Consider the following 23290-nt stretch of genomic DNA (forward strand, 5'->3'; position numbering starts at 1 on the left):
CATCATCAAGCTTAGATTATTTGAATCAGCTGTGTAGTGCTAGGGCAAAAACCAAAACGTGCACCCAGGGGCGGCCCCAGGACCGAGGTTTGTGAAACCCTGGTCTAGATGGTGATCAGCGGAACTTCTAGAGCAGGGTTTGAACCAGTGACCATTACAAGGGGAGTGCACTACTAACATTGAGTTAGCAGCAGTTGAGATACTGACATATGTGACTAGTATATATCCTTAGTTGAAGAACATGAGAGAAACATTTTCCACATGGCTTAGAATGAAATCTTTCGGATAGAAAGGTCCAGAGCCATCGAGAACTATTCAATTCTCGCGATATTGCATTAAGATTCCGCGTGAACTCGCAAAACCACCTTGCATTTACCGGTGTGCACCACTACCACCAGAGTAGTCCGTTTAGTGCTGTGGATTATGAATTCAATTTAAAGTTACACTTGATTTAACATTATCCACTGACTTTTATACGTCTTTCAAAATAATTCAAAGACGTTTCTGTTATTTTAAAGAGTTATCTACGTCTCCATTTCATACAGTAGTAGAATAAAGGCAAGGTAGCGTGGAAGATGTCAGTGGTGGGAATTGATGTGGGCTTTCAAAGCTGCTATGTTGCTGTAGCTCGAGCCGGAGGAATTGAGACTGTGGCTAACGAATATAGCGACCGAAATACACCGTAAGTAAAACATTTTAAAACTCTCGTTTCACTAGTCTAGACTAGCCATCCACTTGAAACAAATTTCTGTTTTTGCGGCCTTGACAACTAGCTAGCTAGTTAGCGAATAGTTGTGTGTGCAGGGTACTAGCTACTGCACGTGAATTCAGCTGCATATCGTCGTTAGCTGGCTAGCTAACATACAGTCACTCATTTATATTCATCCCGTTTTGTCGCCAATTACAGTGATCGTTATTATCAGATTGACTTATTTAACATGTGTATTGAACTAGATAATGGTTGCTTACTAGCAGTAACTTATCACAAGGAGGGTGCCTACTATCATAGCTAACTAGCCAGTTAGCTAGCTCACCGCTTTACTACGCTTAGTTAACATAGCCATAAAGACATAAACCCCGCCCATTTCGACAAATTTTCTTCTGGAAATCTGAGTTTAAACCTTAATCCTAACCGTAACCACACTGCGAACCTTATGCCTAACGTTAAATGAAGACCAGAAAACAAATATTTGTTTTCAAGAATTTTTACGATATAACCATTTTTACTTTGTGGCTGTAGTAACTAGTGGAAACAGTTTACAATGTATATGACGTCATCCGTCAATCACCGGTAGGAATATTCTAGCAATTTTGCAGTGCGTAATGCTATGTCGTAAAGTATAATGAGATGTGATGACCGCAATTATAGTAAAACATATATATTCTTATCCTTTCCGTATTAGATTATGGCAACAGTTTTAATTTACAGCTACTGTCAGATTCAAAGTGGGACTCACAGCGTTTTAGTTACATTAAATCATATTAAAATCTGTTCATATAAACCCCCAGGAAGAATGACTTTTTTAAAAACTTTTTCTGACACGCAAGCACATAGATGTGCTAATTTTCATAAATTCATAGAATGTTTGGGAATGATATATAGTAAGGCATTTGTGAAAATTCTATAATAATGTAGTGGGAAAGCGGTCATGCCTTTGGACAATTAATAGACACTGCAGCAAATAAAAACATCTGTTTTGTCCAGGACCAGAGTCTACGCAGACCAGTGCGCCATAGCCAATCAGAGCTACAGTAGGCCTATATGAAAATAAGCCATTTGCCACACCAGCCTGCCATCATTCACTTTGAACTGGACTGTGTGTTTACAGGCAGTAGTAACAGCGTGAGTTTAGATCATTAGAACACATTTGCCAAAAGCCACAAAATACACCTGAATGGATTTCTGCAAATATGTAAATACCATGGGGGGTGTCCTACATTTGAGTACTTCAGTCCTATTGATCAAACAACCATGAAAAGATAGGCTCTCTCCCTCAGTTGCCTATGCACATCAACAAGATCAACAACTAATGCAAGCCAGAGCGAGATTAGCTAAAATCTAATGAGGGAACATTAGATAAACCCTCTAAAACTTTTTCAGCTAGTTGGACCTCAACATTGCCCTGATAAACGATTTAGAATAGTAGCCTGCTTGGCCTTCTGCAGCTTGCCTGTCAATGCATGCTTGTCCCAACCCACGTTTTAACACCTGAATGGGAACTTGTCTGCCTGCCCGCCCATTTGATCGATGCCAAATACATTTGATTGACAACTAATAGATATGCTAACTGTAGATAAGTCGTTCAAGATCAGCATAGCTAGCAAAGTGATTCACATATCTTGCTAGCTAACCAAATGACACCTGCCTCTCTAGCTGTAGCAACCAACAAACAATATGAGGGGAAAACATTGGTCACTCACCCACTCCTCCAATGACATGACATCCTCCCATCAGCTAGCTAGCTAACGTTAGACTCTGTGTTTTTAGCTTGCTAAATAAATAGCTAGCTACATAAATAGATACACTAGCCCAGGGGTGTCAAACTCAATCAGCGCACGGGCCTTATTGAAAAACAACGAATTTGCGGGCCAGACATAGTCTATATTTGTTTAAACAAAAAAATTTGCAACTGCGACCCAAACTGAAATATGGCCCATTAGAATGTTAATTTATGTACATCGGATGCTGATTCATTTGTCCAGCCTTTGCTGTTATGCATGCAGATGTGCATAATATGCTGCGACCCTAATCAAAAAGTATTTAATAACTCCAAATAACAAAAACGTAGCTATCGGTTTGTTGTAACATTTAAACTTAAAACACGTTTTTCATTTTTTTGCACTGCATGGATCAACAGTGCGGTTGAATTCAGCATTGCTGTATGGTGCACTCAAAATCGATTGTAGTTGAGTAGGCAACCTAGGCTACTGCTCAAATGTTGTTGTAATAGGCCTACATGTTTCTCAATTGCATGGTGTTTTGTTGCAGGATTTGTTTTTCAGTTATTCATTGTCAAACTTTAAACTGACGCCAGACTGCAACATTTTAGTAGCTTAGCTAGGACTGTGGCATGTCTGTACACTTTCCCTCTGCGCGCTGTAAACGGGACACACGAAAGCAGCACAAATAAAGTTGAATTCACCGACACAAGCGCATTAGACTGTCATTTCATAAAGTACAGTGGGGAGAACAAATATTTGATACACTGCCGATTTTGCAGGTTTTCCTACTTACAAAGCATGTAGAGGTCTGTCATTTTTATCATAGGTACACTTCAACTGTGAGAGACGGAATCCAGAAAATCACATTGTATGATTTTTAAGTAATTAATTTGCATTTTATTGCATGACATAAGTATTTGATACATCAGAAAAGCAGAACTTAATATTTGGTACAGAAACCTTTGTTTGCAATTACAGAGATCATACGTTTCCTGTAGGTCTTGACCAGGTTTGCACACACTGCAGCAGGGATTTTGGCCCACTCCTCCATACAGACCTTCTCCAGATCCTTCAGGTTTCGGGGCTGTCGCTTGGCAATACAGACTTTCAGCTCCCTCAAAAGATTTTCTATTGGGTTCAGGTCTGGAGACTGGCTAGGCCACTCCAGGACCTTGAGATGCTTCTTAGTTGCCCTGGCTGTGTGTTTCGGGTCGTTGTCATGCTGGAAGACCCAGCCACGACCCATCTTCAATGCTCTTACTGAGGGAAGGAGGTTGTTGGCCAAGATCTCGCGATACATGGCCCCATCCAGCCTCCCCTCAATACGGTGCAGTCGTCCTGTCCCCTTTGCAGAAAAGCATCCCCAAAGAATGATGTTTCCACCTCCATTCTTCACGGTTGGGATGGTGTTCTTGGGGTTGTACTCATCCTTCTTCTTCCTCCAAACACGGCGAGTGGAGTTTAGACCAAAAAGCTCTATTTTTGTTTCATCAGACCACATGACCATCTCCCATTCCTCCTCTGGATCATCCAGATGGTCATTGGCAAACTTCAGACGGGCCTGGACATGCGCTGGCTTGAGCAGGGGGACCTTGCGTGCGCTGCAGGATTTTAATCCATGACGGCGTAGTGTGTTACTAATGGTTTTCTTTGAGACTGTGGTCCCAGCACTCTTCAGGTCATTGACCAGGTCCTGCTGTGTAGTTCTGGGCTGATCCCTCACCTTCCTCATGATCATTGATGCCCCACGAGGTGAGATCTTGCATGGAGCCCCAGACCGAGGGTGATTGACCGTCATCTTGAACTTCTTCCATTTTCTAATAATTGCGCCAACAGTTGTTGCCTTCTCACCAAGCTGCTTGCCTATTGTCCTGTAGCCCATCCCAGCCTTGTGCAGGTCTACAATTTTATCCCTGATGTCCTTACACAGCTCTCTGGTCTTGGCTATTGTGGAGAGGTTGGAGTGTTTGAGTGTGTGGACAGGTGTCTTTTATACAGGTAACGAGTTCAAACGGGTGCAGTTAATACAGGTAATGAGTGGAGAACAGGAGGGCTTCTTAAAGAAAAACTAAAAGGTCTGTGAGAGCCGGAATTCTTACTGGTTGGTAGGTGATCAAATACTTATGTCATGCAATAAAATGCAAATTAATTACTTAAAAATCATACAATGTGATTTTCTGGATTTTTGTTTTAGATTCCGTCTCTACAAGTGTACCTATGATAAAAATTACAGACCTCTACATGCTTTGTAAGTAGGAAAACCTGCAAAATCGGCAGTGTATCAAATACTTGTTCTCCCCACTGTATACTGAACAAAAACATAAACGCAACAATTTCAAAGATTTTGCTGAGTTACAGTTCATATAAGGAAATCAGTCCGTTCAAATATATTAATTAGGCCCTAGTCTATGGATTTGTAAGATTCCTTTTTTTAAAAGGTAGGAGCGGGGATCAGAACCAGTCATTATCAATAATTTGCTTCATATAGCGTGACACATCTCATTCGCATAGAGTGGATCAGGCGGTTGCATGTGGAATGTTGTCCCACTCCTCTTCAATGGCTGTCCAAAGTTGCTGGATATTGACGGTAACTGGAACATGCTGTTGTACACGTCAATCCAGAGTATCCCAAACATGCTCAATGGGTGACATGTCTGGTGAGTATGCAAGCCATGGAAGAACTGGGACATTTTCAGCTTCCAGGAAATGTGTACAGATCCTTGCAACATGGGGCTATGCATTATCATGCTGAAACATGATGGGGACGGATGAATGGCACGACAATGGGCCTCAGGATCTCATCACAGTATCTCTGTGCATTCAAAGTGCCATTGATAAAATGCTATTGTGTTCATTGTCTGTAGCTTATGCCTGCCCATACTATAACCCCACCACCATTATGGGGCACTCGGTACACAACGTTGACGTCAGCAAACTGCTCGCCCACACGACGCCATATGCGTGGTCTGCGGTTGTGAGGCCGTTGGACGTACTGCCAAATTCTCTAAAACGACGTTGGTAGAGAAATAAACATGTATTATTTGGCAACAGCTCTGGTGGACGTTTTTGCAGTCAGCATGTCAATTGCCCGCTCCCTCAACTTGAGACATCTGTGGCATTGTGTTGTGACAACTGCACATTTTAGTGGCCTTTTATTGTCCCCAGCACAAGGTTCACTTGTGTAATGATCATGCCGTTTAATCAGCTTCTTGATATTCCAACTGACCAGCTTCTTGATATGCCACTCCTGTCAGGTAGCTGGATTATTTTGGCAAAGGAGAAATGCTCATTAACAGGGATGTAAACAAATTTGTGCACAACATTTGAGAGAAAAGCTTTTTGTGCGTATGGAACATTTCTGGGATCTTTTATTTCAGCTCATGAGAAATGGGACCAAGACTTTACATGTTGCATTTATATTTTTGTTAAGTATAGTTGAAACGCGGTCAGTTCCACTTTAAGTCAATGATTGCAGAGAGGGGTTGCAAAAATAAATGTCAGTGAGTGACACTGTCCAAACCCTTCATCACACATACGTTTGATTCACATACTTCTTGTGATGATTCTGATATACAGTATACTTCCACTAGTTAGGAAAAAATTAAATAGATGTTTTATTGACACATACACTGGATAGGTGCAGTGAAGTGTGTTGTTTTACAGGGTCAGCTATAGTAGTACGGCACTCCTAGAGTAAATTAGGGTTAAGTGCCTTGCTCAAGGGCACACTAACAGATTTTTCACTTTGTCGGCTTGGGTATTTGAACCAACGACCTTTGAGTTTCTGGCCCAATGCACTAGCCACTAGGCTACCTGCCACCCTAATCAGTAATCACCCTCTTCAGCAGGTAGTCTACAAGTTCTTGTCATCTCTGCACCTGACCTTGTTCTGAGATTAAATTGTCAATTTCTACCCTGACAGGGTAGCAACTAACTGTGTAAGATAATTATTGTGAGCCTTTTTTTCATAGAGAATGAGGTTTTGTTATACATTATTTTTAATGTAATGCTCAGCTCATGGTCCTTGTCAGCTTTACTATGTGGGTTTGGTGACATCAGCATGCAATTGGGTAGTATACATTTTGGTGCATTAACCTCTCGCTAACATCACCAACAACTGCGCACTTGTGTTGACAGTAATTGTAGTGTGAGCTTTTGCCATTGACATCTGTGTTTAGCAGTGATGACTAAAGAGTTTGGGCCAAAGTGCCCTTTGGAATGTAGCCTACATATTTTGGCATTCCAAGTGTTTGTTTGTTGTGGAAGTTAAGCATGAAGGGTAAACAATTTGATGTGATGACTTGCAAAGTTTTAGATTACTTTCTCATCTCCGTCTCTGAAATTGACACCAATATATAGAATACCATAGAATCTAAAGCACCATGCACACAGGGAAGGATCTGTTAGCAATAACATCTTGTTCACTTTTTTTCAGAGCATGTGTGTCCTTTGGACCACGTAATCGTTCAATAGGAGCAGCAGCCAAAGGCCAGGTAAGCGTAAACCTATAAGACTTATAGCTAATACAATTAATTTGTTAAAATAAAGTAGAATGTTATTTGATCATGGTATTTGTTGTTTTTTCTTTTTGAAAGGTTGTAACAAATTGTAAGAACACTGTTCAAGGGTTCAAGAGATTCCATGGCAGGGCATTCTCAGACCCCTACGTCCAGTCGGCAAAATCTAGCCTGGTTTACGACCTGGCCCAGATGCCTTCTGGGTCGACCGGGATCAAGGTAAATGATCAAAAGTGAAGTTACTTTCTGATTTAGCACTTGTTCCATCATGGTGGTAGAGGCTGAACGGTTGAGATATTCAATCTTCAAGACATTTGTACTTCATTACTATACTTTTTACTAGGTGATGTACATGGAGGAGGAGAAAGTCTTCAGCATTGAACAAGTCACTGCCATGCTGCTTACCAAACTGAAGGAGACTGCTGAGACCGCAATGAAGAAACCTGTGGCTGATTGTGTCATCTCTGTAAGCATTTTTACATCTACTTAGACAAGGTCCAGAGATGTAAAGATACAGAGCAGTATTTCTTTGATTAACAAAATGTAATTCCTACAGCGATGCCTATGCCTTATTGTAACTCCATATATTTTCCAAAGGTGAATGTTTTGTTATCACACAGTATAATCAGTCAAGGATGATGTTTTTAAGGGTCATAATTTGTCCTAAATGTCCTCCAGGTCCCCAGCTTCTACACTGACGCAGAGAGGAGGTCCGTCATAGATGCAGCTCAGATTGCAGGGCTCAACTGCCTACGACTTATGAATGAGACCACTGCAGGTAATGGCATTACCATGCCAACAGTGAGCAATGTTATCCCATGTAATCTTGGTCTGAACACATTTTTCTGTCTCTTTGATTCTTCCAGTTACACTGGCATATGGGATCTATAAACAGGATCTCCCTGCCCCTGAGGAAAAGCCAAGAAATGTGGTGTTTGTAGATTTGGGCCACTCTGGTTATCAGGTCTCCATCTGTGCCTTTAACAAAGGAAAGCTCAAAGTAGGTTGTTGATATGTTCAAAGACATGTAAAACATCTTAATTTTTTGATAGAATAAGGCATTCAATTAATATTTGTTCTTTCTCTTTCAGATGCTAGCTTCTGCATTTGACGCAGAATTGGGTGGCAAAGACTTTGACGAAGTGTTGGTGAACCATTTCTGTGAGGAGTTTGGCAAGAAGTACAAGCTGGATGTGAAGACCAAGCCCAGAGCCCTGGTTCGTCTCTACCAGGAGTGTGAGAAGCTCAAGAAGCTGATGAGCGCCAATTCCTCTGATCTGCCACTCAACATCGAGTGCTTTATGAATGACATTGACGTAACTGGGAAACTTAACAGGTTGGTGAAGTACCCATCTCAGTATCTCTATTATATTTTGGCCATCCGCAGTGGAAAAGCCATGTGTCAGGAAGTGTTTTCATTCGGCGCATGTGTATCATCATGATGCAAGCAGCTGCATGTGTGTACGGTATCTATTAATATCCCATGAGCACTGTTGTTCCAGAGGCCACTTTGAGGAGATGTGTGCAGGGCTTCTGGCCAAAGTGGAGGCTCCCCTGCGCAGCGTCATGGAACAAGCCAGTGAGTAGCTGTAGTAGTACTAATAGTAGCAGGAGTATCCCTCAGCACAGCCTGTTCATGTTCTTTTTAAGACCTGGGTGGGCTGTTTAATCTGACCGCTGATGTGTTCCATGCATTGTTCAGAGCTGAAGAAGGAAGACCTGTACGCTGTGGAAATCGTGGGCGGTGCCTCCAGGATCCCAGCCGTCAAAGAAAGAGTCGGCAAATTCTTTGGAAAAGAGCTGAGCATGACTTTAAATGCAGACGAGGCTGTCGCAAGAGGATGTGCACTGCAGGTGTCATGACTCACTGTCCCCAATGACCTCTTCAGCAAATGGGCATGCTGTTTTTAGCCATGTCTCTCACTCATGGAACTGGTCGATATCACTGTAGTTGTCAAGCTGACTAGCACAAACTAATTGCAGTAAATAACCTTACTGTTGACATGCCATTACATTAAATACTGTATACAGTGTTCACTTAGTAATGTATCCCCCCCGAAACATTTTATAATGCATGTGCTTTATCTTCTCAGTGTGCTATCCTGTCCCCCGCCTTCAAAGTCAGAGAGTTTTCCATCACTGATGTCGTCCCCTATCCCATCTCCTTGAAGTGGAACTCTGCTGCAGAGGAGGGGTTAAGGTATGATCTCACTAACTGTAAGTCGCTCTGGATAAGAGCGTCTGCTAAATGACTAAAATGTAAATGTAAATCTCTCTCCTTCACATTTGACATAAGCCTATTTGACACTGATTGCACTGAACTCAGATCAGCAGTGACTCACAATCTTCTTGTCTCCTCCATTGTCAGTGATTGCGAGGTATTCCCAAAGAACCACGCAGCACCCTTCTCCAAAGTGTTGACGTTCTACCGGAGAGAGCCCTTCTCCTTGGAGGCCTACTACAACAACACTAAAGAGCTGCCGTACCCAGACCCCACAATAGGTACCAAAACAAACAGGCCTGAAACTCTAGATCCCTCTAATAAGCAATAGGCTTGCACATATTCCGTTGATTATTTACTTTGAACGGTTCTCTCTAAGGCCACGTTACTCAGTGTCTAATACTCCACTTGTGAACTCCTTAGGTCAGTTCATGGTCCAGAAAGTGGTTCCCCAGGCGAATGGTGAGAGCTCAAAGGTCAAGGTGAAAGTCAGGGTGAATGTCCACGGTGTCTTCAGCGTGTCCAGTGCCTCTCTAGTGGAGGTCCTGAAACCTACTGAGGGAGAGGAGCCCATGGAGACAGACCTCGCCGGGAAGGAAGACGAGGTTTGTGTGCTTTGTTTTGGCTCAGCTTTCACAAGCCTATAATCTATCCACACCCAGTTTATTGGACAATTATCAGCCCAGACCTATTTAGTAAAAGGGCAGGTAATTCAGCTGTCATGTCTGAAGAAGTTAAACCTGCTTCAGGACAGATGAGTCCATTTTCTATTTCCTCCCTGTTTGTTTTTTTGTTTGTTTTATTCACAATGATGACTTTCTCCAATGTGTGATCTGGCCATCTGTGCACTGTAATGCCAAACTAACTCTTGGTGGCGTTAACTCCACATTAATGGCTAATCAAGTGTTTCTCATCTCATCAGAGTAAGATGCAGACTGACCAAGATGACCAGAAAGCCCAAGGTGATGGACAGAAAGACAATGCTGACAAGAAGTCTGAGACTGAGGAAATGGAGGTAGCTAACGGACTGCATATATATTTTTATGATTTTATTTTATATTCTTTGCTATATCAAATCAAATTTTATTTGTCATGTGCCAATACAACAGGTGTAGACCTTACAGTGAAATGCTTACTTACAAGCCCTTAACCAACAATGCAGTTAAGAAAAATAAGTGTTAAAGTATTTACTAAAATAAACTGAAGTAAAAAAATAATGCTAATAGTCTGGGTAGCCATTTGATTAGCTGTTCAGGAGTCTTATGGCTTGGGGGTAGATGCTGTTAAGAAGCCTTTTGGACCTAGACTTGGTGCTCAGGTACCGCTTGCCGTGCGGTGCTATAACATGTTTTTTCCCCCCCAACATTCTGAAGGGATACTTTTTGTATAGATGTATTCATGATATAGCCTTATTTATGGGACCAGTGCACATTGAACTAAATGGTTTCTTTTTTGTCTTAGACATCAGAGGATGGAAAAGAGAAGAATCAAGCTTCATCAGCAAAGAAACCCAAAGTGAAAACGAAGACTGTCGAGCTCCCAATCGAAAACAGCCTGCACTGGCAACTAACCAACGACACGGTCAATCTGTTTGTGGAGAATGAGGTAATGTTGTAGGATACCATGGCAACTAGTATCATCATTAATTAATTAATTCTAGATTATGATTGGCTTTGGATATTAGTATACAGTATTTTTTGTATGACTCAAAACCTGTCGGTCAAATGAGGGTTAATGACTTGCTTGAGCATGTTAATCTTTATCTAAAGCAAGGCTGTGGTGGGAAGGAAAGTAACAAACATTGTTTATGTATTTGATGTGTCCACCTCAGGGTAAGATGATTATGCAGGACAAGCTGGAGAAGGAGCGGAACGATGCCAAGAACAACGTGGAAGAGTACGTCTATGATATGAGAGACAAACTGCATGGATTGTTGGAGAAGTTTGTCAGTGAATCTGTGAGTATATTGCCTCTGGTAGAATAGAAATGCTCTAGCTAAAAGCATTGATGTCTCAACAAGGCTGTCACATTGATTTGTATTATTACCACTATTATATATAACCTTACACACAAATGATGTGGAGTTACTTCAAGTTAGTTTTTTCCAAATGCAGGACAGAGACACCTTTTCGTTAAGACTTGAGGACACCGAGAACTGGTTGTATGAAGACGGCGAGGACCAACAGAAACAAGTGTACATTGACAAACTGGCTGAATTAAAGGTAACATTATCAGTCAATTTGTGTCTCTGGTTCTAGCATAGGATAGATTTTCAGGTGACTGAACTGAATGTCCCTTCTTCAGAAACTTGGGCAGCCCATCCGGGAAAGATACATTGAGGCTGAGGAGAGACCAAAAGCATTTGATGAACTCGGAAAGCATATCCAACAGTACATGAAGATTGTAGAAGCTTACAAAACAAAGGTAATTTAAGATTATTATTGCATAGTTGTGCACATAGTTTTATCAACCTTGAGCTACTGGACATGTAATGATATCTCAATGTCTCCCAGCATTGAAATGTTACTTATGCCCGTCTTGACACCCAGGAGGAGCAGTATGAGCATTTGGATGAGTTGGAGATGTTGAAGGTGGATAAGCAGGTGAACGACGCCATGATCTGGATGAACAGCAAAATGAACGCGCAGAGCAAACAGAATCTTACCCAGGAGCCTGCCGTCAAAGTCAGAGAGATTCAGGCAAAAACAAAGGTAAGTGTTGATAATCGGTTTGTATAGTCTTTCAATAACTCTGTTTTGTCAGGTCACATGGTCAAGGAAAACTCCTGGTCCTAATATGACATAGGTTCATCCAAAGGTGAAAATGTCCCAGATGTCTAACCATTACATCCTCTTTCCATCTTTGTAGGAGCTTGACTCAGCTTGCAACCCTATCGTCTCAAAACCCAAGCCCAAAGTGGAGGTCCCCAAGGATGAGAAGGCAGAGCAGAATGGGCCAGTAAATGGACCGGAGGGCACAGAGGCCCAGCCAGGCAGCCCAGAGAAGGGTGCAGCAGGGAGCACGGCGGCTCCTGAATCTGTAGAGGGCAACAAGCTGCCAGAGATGGACATTGACTAACTGCTGCAGCTGCCCCCCCCCACTTCTCTAACCCCTCTGACATCTTACTGATGATAGCCTCTCTTTTGATGATTACACAATTGGACTATTCCTATAAATACTCTCAATCAGCCTTCTTGGCATGTAACAATATTTTTTGCTGTTGATATACAATGATAGCATATTGATCAGGCTGTTTGACATAAAATACTGTAAGTGCCGCAGGATGGAAACTTGTTTTCTGTGTATTGCTTCAATGGCCATTTTGTAAGGAATGTTCTCAGCATCTGTTCAGCCCACTTCCACTGAGAATGTCATATTAAGAGGTGGTAAGCAGAGGAAAGTAGTAAAGAAGTTTGGTGAAAATGTTATTGAATGGGGGAAGAGGTTCAAGCTTGGCGTCATTATTCCCCATTGGATATGACTTATGGTGCATTGGTTTCACTTAAATCTTGCAACTGTTGGATAAATGTATAGGACACCCTGATGGGAGAGAAACTGGATGGAATAAAGGTTAGTGTATTCAGAGATGAGTATTATAGAGGCACCAATTATCTGTCCACTGTATATGTTGAATTAGAGTTGAGTTAGTCATGCATGTATTTTAATGTAAGGCTGTCTCATTTAAACGCAATGGTCTGTGGGTTGTTCTCTGGTATAGACTTGTTTTGTTTTTCTATTCTACAACAGTGTGAATGAATGGTGAAGACCAGTTGGTGCTGTTACTACTCACCAAAAACTAAATAAATACATGTTGGTGTCTGAGAATTATGTGGAAGATTTCAGAAAGGTTATTTGAAAATGCAATGCGGAACTTGTTGATTTTGAAGAATTCAGCAAGAGGAAAAAGCTTACACAATTTTCTGGTTTACTATCATTCAAGAGTGGTATAACAAAATGCAATGTTTAGATGTTCTACTTTCATAATCTCATTGTATGATGATACATGAAATCCCTTTATGGTCCGTGGTGGTTTTGAAGAACAATATGCCTATCTGCATTATTTTTGGATCACCCCCTCAACTCCGTAAACAAAACCCCCATGGGTGTACTGCCCAAGGTGTGCAGAGAGAGTGAGACCTCACTGGAGGCTACTTTGGCCCGAACCCCAAGCTTATTAAAGGCCCTTCCACCCAGCTGGGTGGGTTTCTCTTTTTCTTTCTGTTCCAACCACCATGACCTACAGCAGGGTTTCCCAAACTCTGTCCTCGGGACCACAAAGGGTGCATGTTTTGTTTTTTGCTGTAGCGCTACACAGCTGACTCAATCAACTAACCATCAAGCTTTGATCATTTGAATCAGCTGTGTAGTGTTAGGGCAAAAAACGAAACGTGCACCCTTTGGGGTCCCGAGGACAGAGTTTGGGAAACGCTGACCTACAGCAACATCAATACAGTGGTATTCTGGTTAGGCTTTGGTTAAGGCTGCACTCTACAGCCCTCTCACAATAATCCGGGTCTGGGTTTCCGAGATTAGTCAAATCAAAGTTTATTGGTCGGGTACACAGATTTGCTGATGTGCAGGTGCAGCGAAATGCTTGTGTTTCTAGCTCCAATAGTGGTATTTTACTGATTCACACACATCAGCACGAATTCTGTTGGTGAAACCATACAGGAGAGGAAGTACAAAACCAACGACGCTAGACAGAGAGGAATATGTTTAAGCAAAAGGCAGTTTATTAAACACAGAGATAGCTGGTATCTGCTCAAGCTACATGCATGGACCCATTCAGTTGCCTCTTATGGAGACAGTTGAAAAGGGATCAAAAACAGAGTTTTCAGCATTACTTTATACAATGCAACATAAAGAAAGGGTCTTTCTTCTAGTCCCTTGATTGGTTCCCGAGGCGTAGGAGGCGGGTCTGCTCTGTCCAGAGCAGAAGCCCCATTGGTGCACGGCAGAGTCCTCTGCCCTTGGCACCCGACCAGTAGAAAGAAGTGCAGTTGTGTGTGTGTGTGCGTATGCATCTTTGTGTGTGCGTCCTCAGAGCAAGAACTCGTGAGGCATGAAAATGAGTGTGCGTATGCATGGAGATGTGTGTGTGAATGTGTATGTCTCATGGGAAAGACTCGTGGGGAGCAACCAGATTGTGGCCTGTGGCGTGGGTGTTGTCCTTGACAAGATATTGGTCCTCTGTCCATTGTTCTTGCATAGGAACAGCATTGATTGAAAACAAGCTCCTAACATTAAAATGGGTCATGCACAAGATTTAAGTCAGACCAAGCTATAACATTTTATATTTACTACGACAATTCAGTCTATGACTGTTTACTAGCTTGAAGTTTCCCTTATATATTGAATTACCATCCTAAAATGGCCACAGTCAAAAAAAAGCTTATCAAGTCTGGATGTTTCCACTCATCTCCCAAAACTCTTTCCCCACAGGAGGACCTGATCATCTTCCCCAGCAGAGACTTGCAGAAAGATTATCCATTGATGAATGTTGTTGAAAGTGCTGCTGTAATGCACTGCCTCCTTCCGTAGGTCCACACTTTTCTGGTGAGCTTGCTCGGAGTCATAATTGCTCCGGCTCCAGTCACCGGGTGGGAGGAAGTAAGTCTTATCGATTATTGGTGCTTTCAAGACAACAGGGGAATTTGGGAAAAAAACAAGGTCAAATCATGACGTCAATGATCTTCCCGTCAGAAAGTCGGAGCGGAATCTCATTGGGAAATTAATGGAGGACGTGTTTACGCCTCACACAGCAGAGGTTTGGTTGAAGAAACATTTTAGAAATAGGCGGAGTTTATGTCTTTGTGGCTGTGTTAACTAGTGACAACCCAAACGTCATTAGTGGGGGCTGGAGTAAAAGGTAAATAACACGTAATGTTCTAAGAAAATGCTAACTAGTTGTAATAGTATTTTTATATCTCACCGCCAGTGACTGATTAGTCATGATAGCTAGTTAGCTTAGTATTAAAGAGGCACTTCGCCAGCTAAAGTTAGTTAAGGTTACGTTAACGTCAGCCCTTGAGATCAGGGCCTAGCTAGATTTGTTACATAGCCACTTCAGAACATGGTTCTCTAGTTGAAACTATACAGCTAGGTAACTGTTAGTTAGATAACGTTAGACGATTCTCTGTAATCCGCTTGCTAGCTAACTTACCTAATGATGATGATGCTGTTTGTCATTGCTGCTCTATCCTGAAACGTTGTAGGAGCTAGTTTCTTGTTACCTCTCACTTTAGCTTTAATGCAGTTAATATTTGCTGGTGATATACTGCTCTGACTGTATTATTAAAGCTATACTTAACTAGCTACAGATTGTAATTGGCTTGGAAACCAATCACACGACAGGGCCGATATACTACCAATCAGTATGAGATTGGCTATCACTCAGAGCCTCACTGGTTTTACTGTTGTTTCCTCACAGGAATGTAGATGTCGGAGGACCAGGAAGCCCAGGAGGATGAGTTGCTTGCTCTAGCGAGTATTTACGATGAAGAGGAGTTTCGCAGAGCCGAATCGGCACAGGGCGGTGAGATACAACTATGCCTTGAACTTCCTCCTAGTTTCAAGTTGATAGTCAATGGTAAGGCTGTTTACCTTCCTCTCATTAATACTGAGTGTCCCTTTAAAATGTATTAACAATAAATCAACATTAAAACCTGAACAATCAAATTTGTTGTATGTTTCTGGCAGGAGACAAGCAGAACGAATATGACATATCTTTCCTACCTCCTCTGGTGCTTAACTTTGTACTTCCTGCTGACTACCCTTCTTCCTCATCTCCGGTCTATACACTAAGTTCCAAATGGCTGTCAAGGGACCAGGTGAGGTAGACGCATCAAATCAAATGTATTGGTCACATACACATAGTTGTTAGATGTTATTGTGACTGTAGCGAAATGCTTGTGCTTCTAGTTCCGACAGGGCAGCAATATCTAGCAAGTAATATCTAACAGTTCTACAACAAAAACCTAATACACACAAATCTAAGTAAAGGAATGGAATAAGAATATATAAATATATGGATGAGCAATATCATTATCAGAGTGGCATAGTCTAAGATGCAATAGATAGTATAGAATACAGTGGGGAGAACAAGTATTTGATACACTGCTGATTTTGCAGGTTTTCCTACTTACAAAGCATGTAGAGGTCTAATTTTTATCATAGGTACACTTCAACTGTGAGAGACGGAATCTAAAACAAAAATCCAGAAAATCACATTGTATGATTTTTAAGTAATTAATTTGCATTTTATTGCATGACATAAGTATTTGATCACCTACCAACCAGTAAGAATTCTGGCTCTCACAGACCTGTTAGTTTTTCTTTAAGAAGCCCTCCTGTTCTCCACTCATTACCTGTATTAACTGCACCTGTTTGAACTCGTTACCTGTATAAAAGACACCTGTCCATACACTCAATCAAACAGACTCCAACCTCTCCACAATGGCCAAGACCAGAGAGCTGTGTAAGGACATCAGGGATAAAATTGTAGACCTGCACAAGGCTGGGATGGGCTACAGGACAAAAGGCAAGCAGCTTGGTGAGAAGGCAACAACTGTTGGCACAATTTTTTGAAAATGGAAGAAGTTCAAGATGATGGTCAATCACCCTAGGTCTGGGGCTTCATGCAAGATCTCACCTCGTGGGGCATCAATGTTCATGAGGAAGGTGAGGGATCAGCCCAGAACTACATGGCAGGACCTGGTCAATGACCTGAAGAGAGCTGGGACCACAGTCTCAAAGAAAACCATTAGTAACACACTACGCCGTCATGGATTAAAATCCTGCAGCGCACGCAAGGTCCCCCTGCCCAAGCCAGCGCATGTCCAGGCCCGTCTGAAGTTTGCCAATGACCATCTGGATGATCCAGAGGAGGAATGGGAGAAGGTCATGTGGTCTGAGACAAAAATAGAGCTTTTTGGTATAAACTCCACTTGCCGTGTTTGGAGTAAGAAGAAGGATGAGTACAACCCCAAGAACAACATCCCAACCGTGACCCATGGAGGTGGAAACATAATTCTTTGGGGATGCTTTTCTGCAAAGGGGTCAGGACGACTGCACCACATTGAGGGGAGGATGGATGGGGCCATGTATCACGAGATCTTGGCCAACAACCTCCTTCCCTCAGTAAGAGCATTGAAGATGGGTCGTGGCTGGGTCTTCCAGCATGACAACGACCCAAAACACACAGCCAGGGCAACTAAGGAGTGGCTCCGTAAGAAGCATCTCAAGGTCCTGGAGTGGCCTAGCCAGTCTCCAGACCTGAACCCAATAGAACATCTTTGGAGGGAGCTGAAAGTCCGTATTGCCCAGCGACAGCCCCGAAACCTGAAGGATCTGGAGAAGGTCTGTATGGAGGAGTGGGCCAAAATCCCTGCTGCAGTGTGTGCAAACCTAGTCAAGACCTACAGGAAACGTATGATCTCTGTAATTGCAAATATTAAGTTCTGCTTTTCTGATGTATCAAATACTTATGTCATGCAATACAATTTCTCTCGTCCCAGCTTTGATGCACCTGTACTGTCCTCGCCTTCTGGATGATAGCAGGGTGAACAGGCAGTGGCTCGGGTGGTAGTTGTCCTTGATTATCTTTTTTGGCCTTCCTGTGACATTGGGTGCTGTAGGTGTCCTGGAGGGCAGGTAGTTTGCCCCCGGTGATGCGTTGTGCAGACCGCACCACCCTCTGGAGAGCCCTGCTGTTGTGGGCTGTGCAGTTGCCGTACCAGGCGGTGATACAGCCCGACAGGATGCTCTCAATTGTGCATCTGTAAAAGTTTGTGAGGGTTGTAGGTGACAAGCTACATTTCTTCAGCCTCCTGAGGTTGAAGAGACGCTGTTGCGCCTTCTTCACCACACTGTCTGTGTAGGTGGACCATTTCAGTGATATGTACGCCGAGGAACTTAAAACATTCCACCTTCTCCACTGCTGTCCCGTCGATGTGGATAGGGGGGTAATCCCTCTGCTGTTTCCTGAAGTCCACTATCATCTCCTTTTGTTTTGTTGATGTTGAGTGAGAAGTTATTTTCCTGACACCACACTCCGAGAGCCCTCACCTCCTCTCTGTAGGCTGTCTCTCACGATCTCTACAAGCCAGAACGTTGAATAAAATTATATTTTAACTTACTTTACCTGTTGTCCGAGCGATTGGTCCTTTTGCAGGTAGGAATGTGAGACAATATGTCCACAGGAAAGTATAATTACATAAACAGTACAAAGCACTGGTAGTGCATTCAGGTTTCTATCACCTGAAGCATGCACACAAGATGAAAATGCATGCATATTTGCCAAGCTTGTGTACGTGTTTACATGGTTCTGTGCATGCTTCAGGTGATAAAAATTGGAACACACTACCAGTGCTTTGAAAGGTTTATGTAATTATACTTTCCTGTGGATATATGGCTCACATTCCTACCTGCAAAAGGACCAACCGCACGGACAACATGTAAAGTAAGTTCAAATATAATTTTATTCAACATTCTGGCTTGTAGATGTCGTGAGAGGAAACTTTCCTGATCCAAACGCAAATGTATGCCTGATGTAGAATTCAACGAAATTCAACGTCGGGTCTCCAGGCTACATGTCCTCCTCACCAACCCTTCTTTCTCCCCCTCAGATGACTTCTCTCTGCAAGCGACTGGATGGGCTGTGGGAGGAGAACCAGGGCTGTGTTGTCCTCTTCACGTGGATCCAGTTCCTTAAGGAGGAGGCGTTTGCCTTCCTCGACGTTAAGTCTCCCCTGGAGGTGGTCAAAGGGGGCGAGGCTCCGGTGGAGTGGAAGAGGAGTGAGGCTGGCGTGAAGCGGGCGGGGAGTCCAACCGGGGAGAAGGACAAACTGGAGCCCCTGCTGGAGCTGGAGCTGGACCCCCGTGCTGTACTGGTGGTGGACCCCCGTACTGATATCCTACCTCAGCTCCTGGACTTTGATGAAGCTCAGAGGCAGAAGGTGTTTGACGCCAAGGGGTTCTGCTGTGGCATCTGCTTCATGGAGAAACTGGGCTCGGGCTGCCTGTGCTTGAAGGAATGCCAGCACGTGTACTGCAAGACCTGCATGACGGAGTACTTCCAGATTCAGATCCGCGACGGCAACGTTCAGTGCCTTACCTGCCCCGAGCCCAAGTGCACCTCCTTGGCTACGCCCTCACAGGTAACTTTGACTCTTGAGACACTAATGAGCTCTTGTGCCACTCTTATGAGCACTGACTAATACACTGCCCCTTTTACAGGTCAAGCTCCTTGTCGGGGAGGAGTTGTTTGCTCGTTATGACCGCCTTCTGCTTCAGTCCAGCCTGGATCTGATGGCTGACGTGGTGTACTGCCCTCGCCAATCCTGCTGCCAGGCTGTGATGGTGGAGCCAGACACCACCATGGGCATTTGCCCTGTCTGCCAGTACGCCTTCTGCACCCTCTGCAAAAGGGGATACCACGGCCTGTCCCACTGCAAGGTCACAGCAGGTAAAGGAAATAATTTACGTTGTATTACATAGTCTATATATTATATTACCGTGACAATGAGTTATATGCTGTGCACATTCTATACACTAAAGATGATCAATCTAAATGTAGGTTAGAATAATGGTTCTGGTATTGAGTGGTCTCTATCTCCTGCCTTGTAGATGAGCTGCGAGGCCTGCGGGATGAGTATATATCTGCCAGCGCCGAGGGGAAGAAGTTCATGGAGCAGCGCTTTGGGAGGCAGGTCATCCAGCGTGCTGTGGAGGAATCCTTCAGCAGGGACTGGCTTAATGAGAACTGTAAAGGCTGCCCGCGCTGTGGCACTAACATACAGGTTTGTTGCTCTCTGCACAACAAGGCTGTATTAGTTAGCAGGCATAGGTTTTGCTGCTCCTACATGATCCTGTCTATTGTACGATTTTGATCTATCATCTTCTCTGTTCTCTCTTAATGTGTAGAAGGTTGATGGCTGCAACAAGATGACTTGCACCTCGTGTAAGCAGTACTTCTGCTGGCTGTGTCTGGGCCAGCTCACACGGGTCAACCCCTACAGACACTTCAACAACCCCTCCTCGCCTTGCTACAACCAGTGAGTGGCTTTGCTATTGTCCTCCTTTCTTTTTCAGCAGATGTCAGTGACAATTGGCTCTGTGTCCTTTTTAAGGATTATGTACAGGGGGAAATTCAGACCTGAGTTACACGTGCATACATTTAAATTGCACTTTCCTCTCTACGCATATTCTGAACTTGAACTTATGTATGGGGAAACCGCCAGTGCCAGCAAGGTAAGCGTTTGGGGTGGAGATCAAAGAAACAGGTGTGTCTGCAGATGCATCCTATTCTAACCTTGACTTAATTCCCTAATAATTCCACCACCTTTACGCATGAGGAAACCATGAATACAGTTGAGTGAACCTTTTTCCCGATAGAAATAACAGCATTCTCCATGTACTGTAATTTATAAATTATAAGAGCTAGGTAAATTAATAATCCGTTTTGTATAAGGGGATTGTTAATATAGGTAAGGCGATAGGCTAAATTATCTATGTTGAAAATGTTACCTTATGATCGCTGGAGATTTAATGTGAAACCAGTCATATGGCAGGAAACTAAAAAGCATAGCAACATGACAGGTAGGCCTATTAATGCCCCTTTCCCACAGTGAAGTATGAAATGCTGTGCCGTTATGCAGGTATTTTTTTTTGTATGGCCTTATAACTTGCAGGGATTCAATTTGGAGACGAAAGCCAAATTGGATGACAAGGCAAAGAGTCGCGCCACATTTAACCTTTGTGCTCACTAGAATGTTTTAATCATATGCCCCGACTTTTCATGTTTCCTTAAGTTTGTAGGCTATAGTCTGTTAAATATTATTAACCACTATCGGTAGCAACCGTAAGTAATAACCAGGTATATTTAACTGCCAACTTAGTTTTCATTCCCTTCCTTACATTACCTCGTTTGATTTAGCCTACCTTTATTTCTTTCCTCTGTAAATACTGTCACATCCTTGTGGTTGTGGCTGAGTGTCAAGTAATGGTGGATACTATTTAATGAAAGCCAAATACAAATTATAGTCAAAATAAATCGGGACATGTAGGCTTATTAAATCATTATGGAGCTCATTATGGAGCTCAAACCGTTACTTTGAACTTGGCGCAAGACTTGGCACTTGCCATCACACAGTTCCATGATCAGTGCAGGCAATTCGGGTGTGTTTATTATACTATTCTCCATATTATAATTATATTGTAAGCTACACTACTTCCAACGTTACCATTGATGAACTGAATGGGGCAATTTTCAGAATGAATCAAACCACCTTTTTTTAGTTCGTGCATAAAGGCTATATTTTTCCATGAAGTAAGATTCATGATTATTCCCTATTTTTAAAAAAAATATGTTGGGCCTCCCGAGTGGCGCAGCGGCTCTAAGGCACTGCATCGCGGGTTCGATCCCAGGCTGTATCACAACAGGCCTTGATCAGGAGTGCCATAGAGCGGCGCGCAATTGGCCCAGCGTTGTCCTGGTTAGGGGAGGGTTTGGCTGGGGGTGGCGTTACTTGGCTCATCGCGCTCTAGCGACTCCTTGTGGCGGGCCGGGTGCCTGCAGGCTGACTTCGGTCGTCAGTTGAACAGTGTTTCCTCCGACACATTGGTGCAGCTGGCTTCCAGGTTAAGCGGGCGGGTGTTAAGAAGCGCGGTTTGGCGGCTCATGTTTCGGAGGACGCATGACTCGACCTTCGCCTCCTGAGCCCGTTGGGGAGTTGCAGTGATGAGACAAGATTGAAAAAGGGAGTAAAATAAAAAATAATAGAAATGTTGAAAAATCAGTGTTTTTAAATCTACCCATGGGTTCTGAAACGGAACAAAAATGCATATGTTTTTATGGCTATCTTTTGTATATTCTGAACGCGTTCTCCATACATTCAAATATTGTGCCGATCAAATTAATGGAACACCGTATTTAAAGGGATTGCTTTAGATAAACGAATTGAACAAAAACTCCCTGATCAAATTGGTAGGCCACCCAATGGGTGTGTTTTCTGGGGTTGATTTAAATGTATTCAGTGCGCGCAAGGGAACCACGCCCGCAAACCTCGTTATGCGCCTCCATAAGGTAATTCTGAATACCAACTACTGAGATGTGCGTAGGAAAGGCGTGCGTATGAAAGGCGTACATTTCCAAAGTCTGAATCGGCCCCATAGAAAGTTTATCTAACCTTTTTTTATTGGCTTCTTAATGAGTAAAAATGACTAATTTATTGTGTTTCTTTGTTGTTATTTTATAGGCTGTTCCAGGGTGTGGATATTGATGAAGATGATGCCTTTTGGAGTGACGAAGAGGACTGACGTGCAATACCTCCATGCGTGATTCATTTGTATGCACTTTATCTCACCCTCACAACACCAACCGCCCATGGATTTAGCCAATACTATTTCTCACCATCATTGAGCAGGCATTTACTAACCCAAAATATATCAGTCATTTCTGATGGTTGAATGACTAGCAGAGGTCAATTCCAGGTAGAAATAGGTACATTACCTTACCCCAAACGTCAGTCAAATACTCAGGGCCAGTATTTTTCTGAAAGAATGCTCGTGAAGTGAGTATGAGCGAGTGTACCAAAAACTGATGGGTTACAGTTCTAATGCTGTTTTTGTTTAGATGATTTGAACAGATGTTGTTGGTATGTTTTATCAATCTCAATATAAAAAGGAAATTCAGGGATCCGGGGGTGAAGTCTTACAATCAAGAACAGAGGACAACATTTTGGGGTAATGTTTATACAATTTCATTTGTGTCCTGTAGAACCACTTTAATCATGATGAGTTAACTGTCTGTACACCAGGATACCATCCAAACCATGAGTTCACAGCTTGATTGAAGGTTGAAAAAAGGTTGAATAAAGCTTTGCCAAATGTGACATTCATCCAATGGCCATCAAGAAATATGATTTAATGTTATGTTTCTGGAACAGGATTTGTTTGTCTGTTTTTGTTCAATTTTCACCAAAAGGTACAATTTATTTATCATGTAACATGATTTGTTTGAATGGGACACACTCAGGAGGAGGCTGGTGGGAGGAGCTATAGGAGTAACGGCTCGTGTACACTAGCACGCGGTAAATTGCTGCAGGCCGCT

General features: G+C 42.9%; 2 protein-coding genes across 2 annotated transcripts; both read left to right on the top strand.

The window, feature by feature from the left end:
• Positions 1 to 355: 355 nt before the first annotated feature.
• On the top strand, positions 356 to 13009 carry LOC311136560 (heat shock 70 kDa protein 4-like). The gene is made up of 19 exons (XM_084170743.1): positions 356 to 682; positions 6878 to 6935; positions 7038 to 7178; positions 7303 to 7425; positions 7638 to 7737; positions 7826 to 7959; positions 8051 to 8295; positions 8462 to 8538; positions 8662 to 8813; positions 9053 to 9159; positions 9328 to 9461; positions 9604 to 9785; positions 10103 to 10195; positions 10642 to 10785; positions 11012 to 11137; positions 11295 to 11402; positions 11485 to 11604; positions 11730 to 11891; positions 12049 to 13009. Exons 1-19 carry the CDS (start codon positions 576 to 578, stop codon positions 12256 to 12258), a joined length of 2523 nt encoding a protein of 840 aa, XP_084026869.1. The 5' UTR covers positions 356 to 575; the 3' UTR covers positions 12259 to 13009.
• A 1716-nt stretch (positions 13010 to 14725) lies between these two features.
• LOC311136597 (E3 ubiquitin-protein ligase RNF14-like) lies at positions 14726 to 23078 on the top strand. Its single transcript, XM_084170785.1, has 8 exons — positions 14726 to 15049; positions 15611 to 15769; positions 15880 to 16010; positions 18807 to 19337; positions 19417 to 19645; positions 19807 to 19979; positions 20104 to 20234; positions 22437 to 23078. The coding sequence occupies exons 2-8, from the start codon at positions 15619 to 15621 to the stop codon at positions 22495 to 22497; spliced, it is 1407 nt and encodes a 468-aa protein (XP_084026911.1). The 5' UTR covers positions 14726 to 15049; positions 15611 to 15618; the 3' UTR covers positions 22498 to 23078.
• Positions 23079 to 23290: the final 212 nt, after the last annotated feature.

This window comes from Coregonus lavaretus (assembly GCF_964263955.1).
Source record: "Coregonus lavaretus genome assembly, chromosome: 10".
Classification (NCBI taxonomy): Eukaryota; Metazoa; Chordata; class Actinopteri; order Salmoniformes; family Salmonidae; genus Coregonus; species Coregonus lavaretus.

Coding starts and splice junctions, on each gene's coding strand:
- LOC311136560 (XM_084170743.1), top strand. CDS start 576: ATGTCAGTGGTGGGAATTGATGTGGGCTTTCAAAGCTGCTATGTTGCT. Junction 8,539..8,661: donor CAGCGTCATGGAACAAGCCA/GTGAGTAGCTGT, acceptor TGCATTGTTCAG/AGCTGAAGAAGGAAGACCTG. Junction 8,814..9,052: donor CAAGAGGATGTGCACTGCAG/GTGTCATGACTC, acceptor TTATCTTCTCAG/TGTGCTATCCTGTCCCCCGC.
- LOC311136597 (XM_084170785.1), top strand. CDS start 15,619: ATGTCGGAGGACCAGGAAGCCCAGGAGGATGAGTTGCTTGCTCTAGCG. Junction 15,770..15,879: donor TTTCAAGTTGATAGTCAATG/GTAAGGCTGTTT, acceptor TGTTTCTGGCAG/GAGACAAGCAGAACGAATAT. Junction 19,980..20,103: donor GCTGTGGCACTAACATACAG/GTTTGTTGCTCT, acceptor CTTAATGTGTAG/AAGGTTGATGGCTGCAACAA.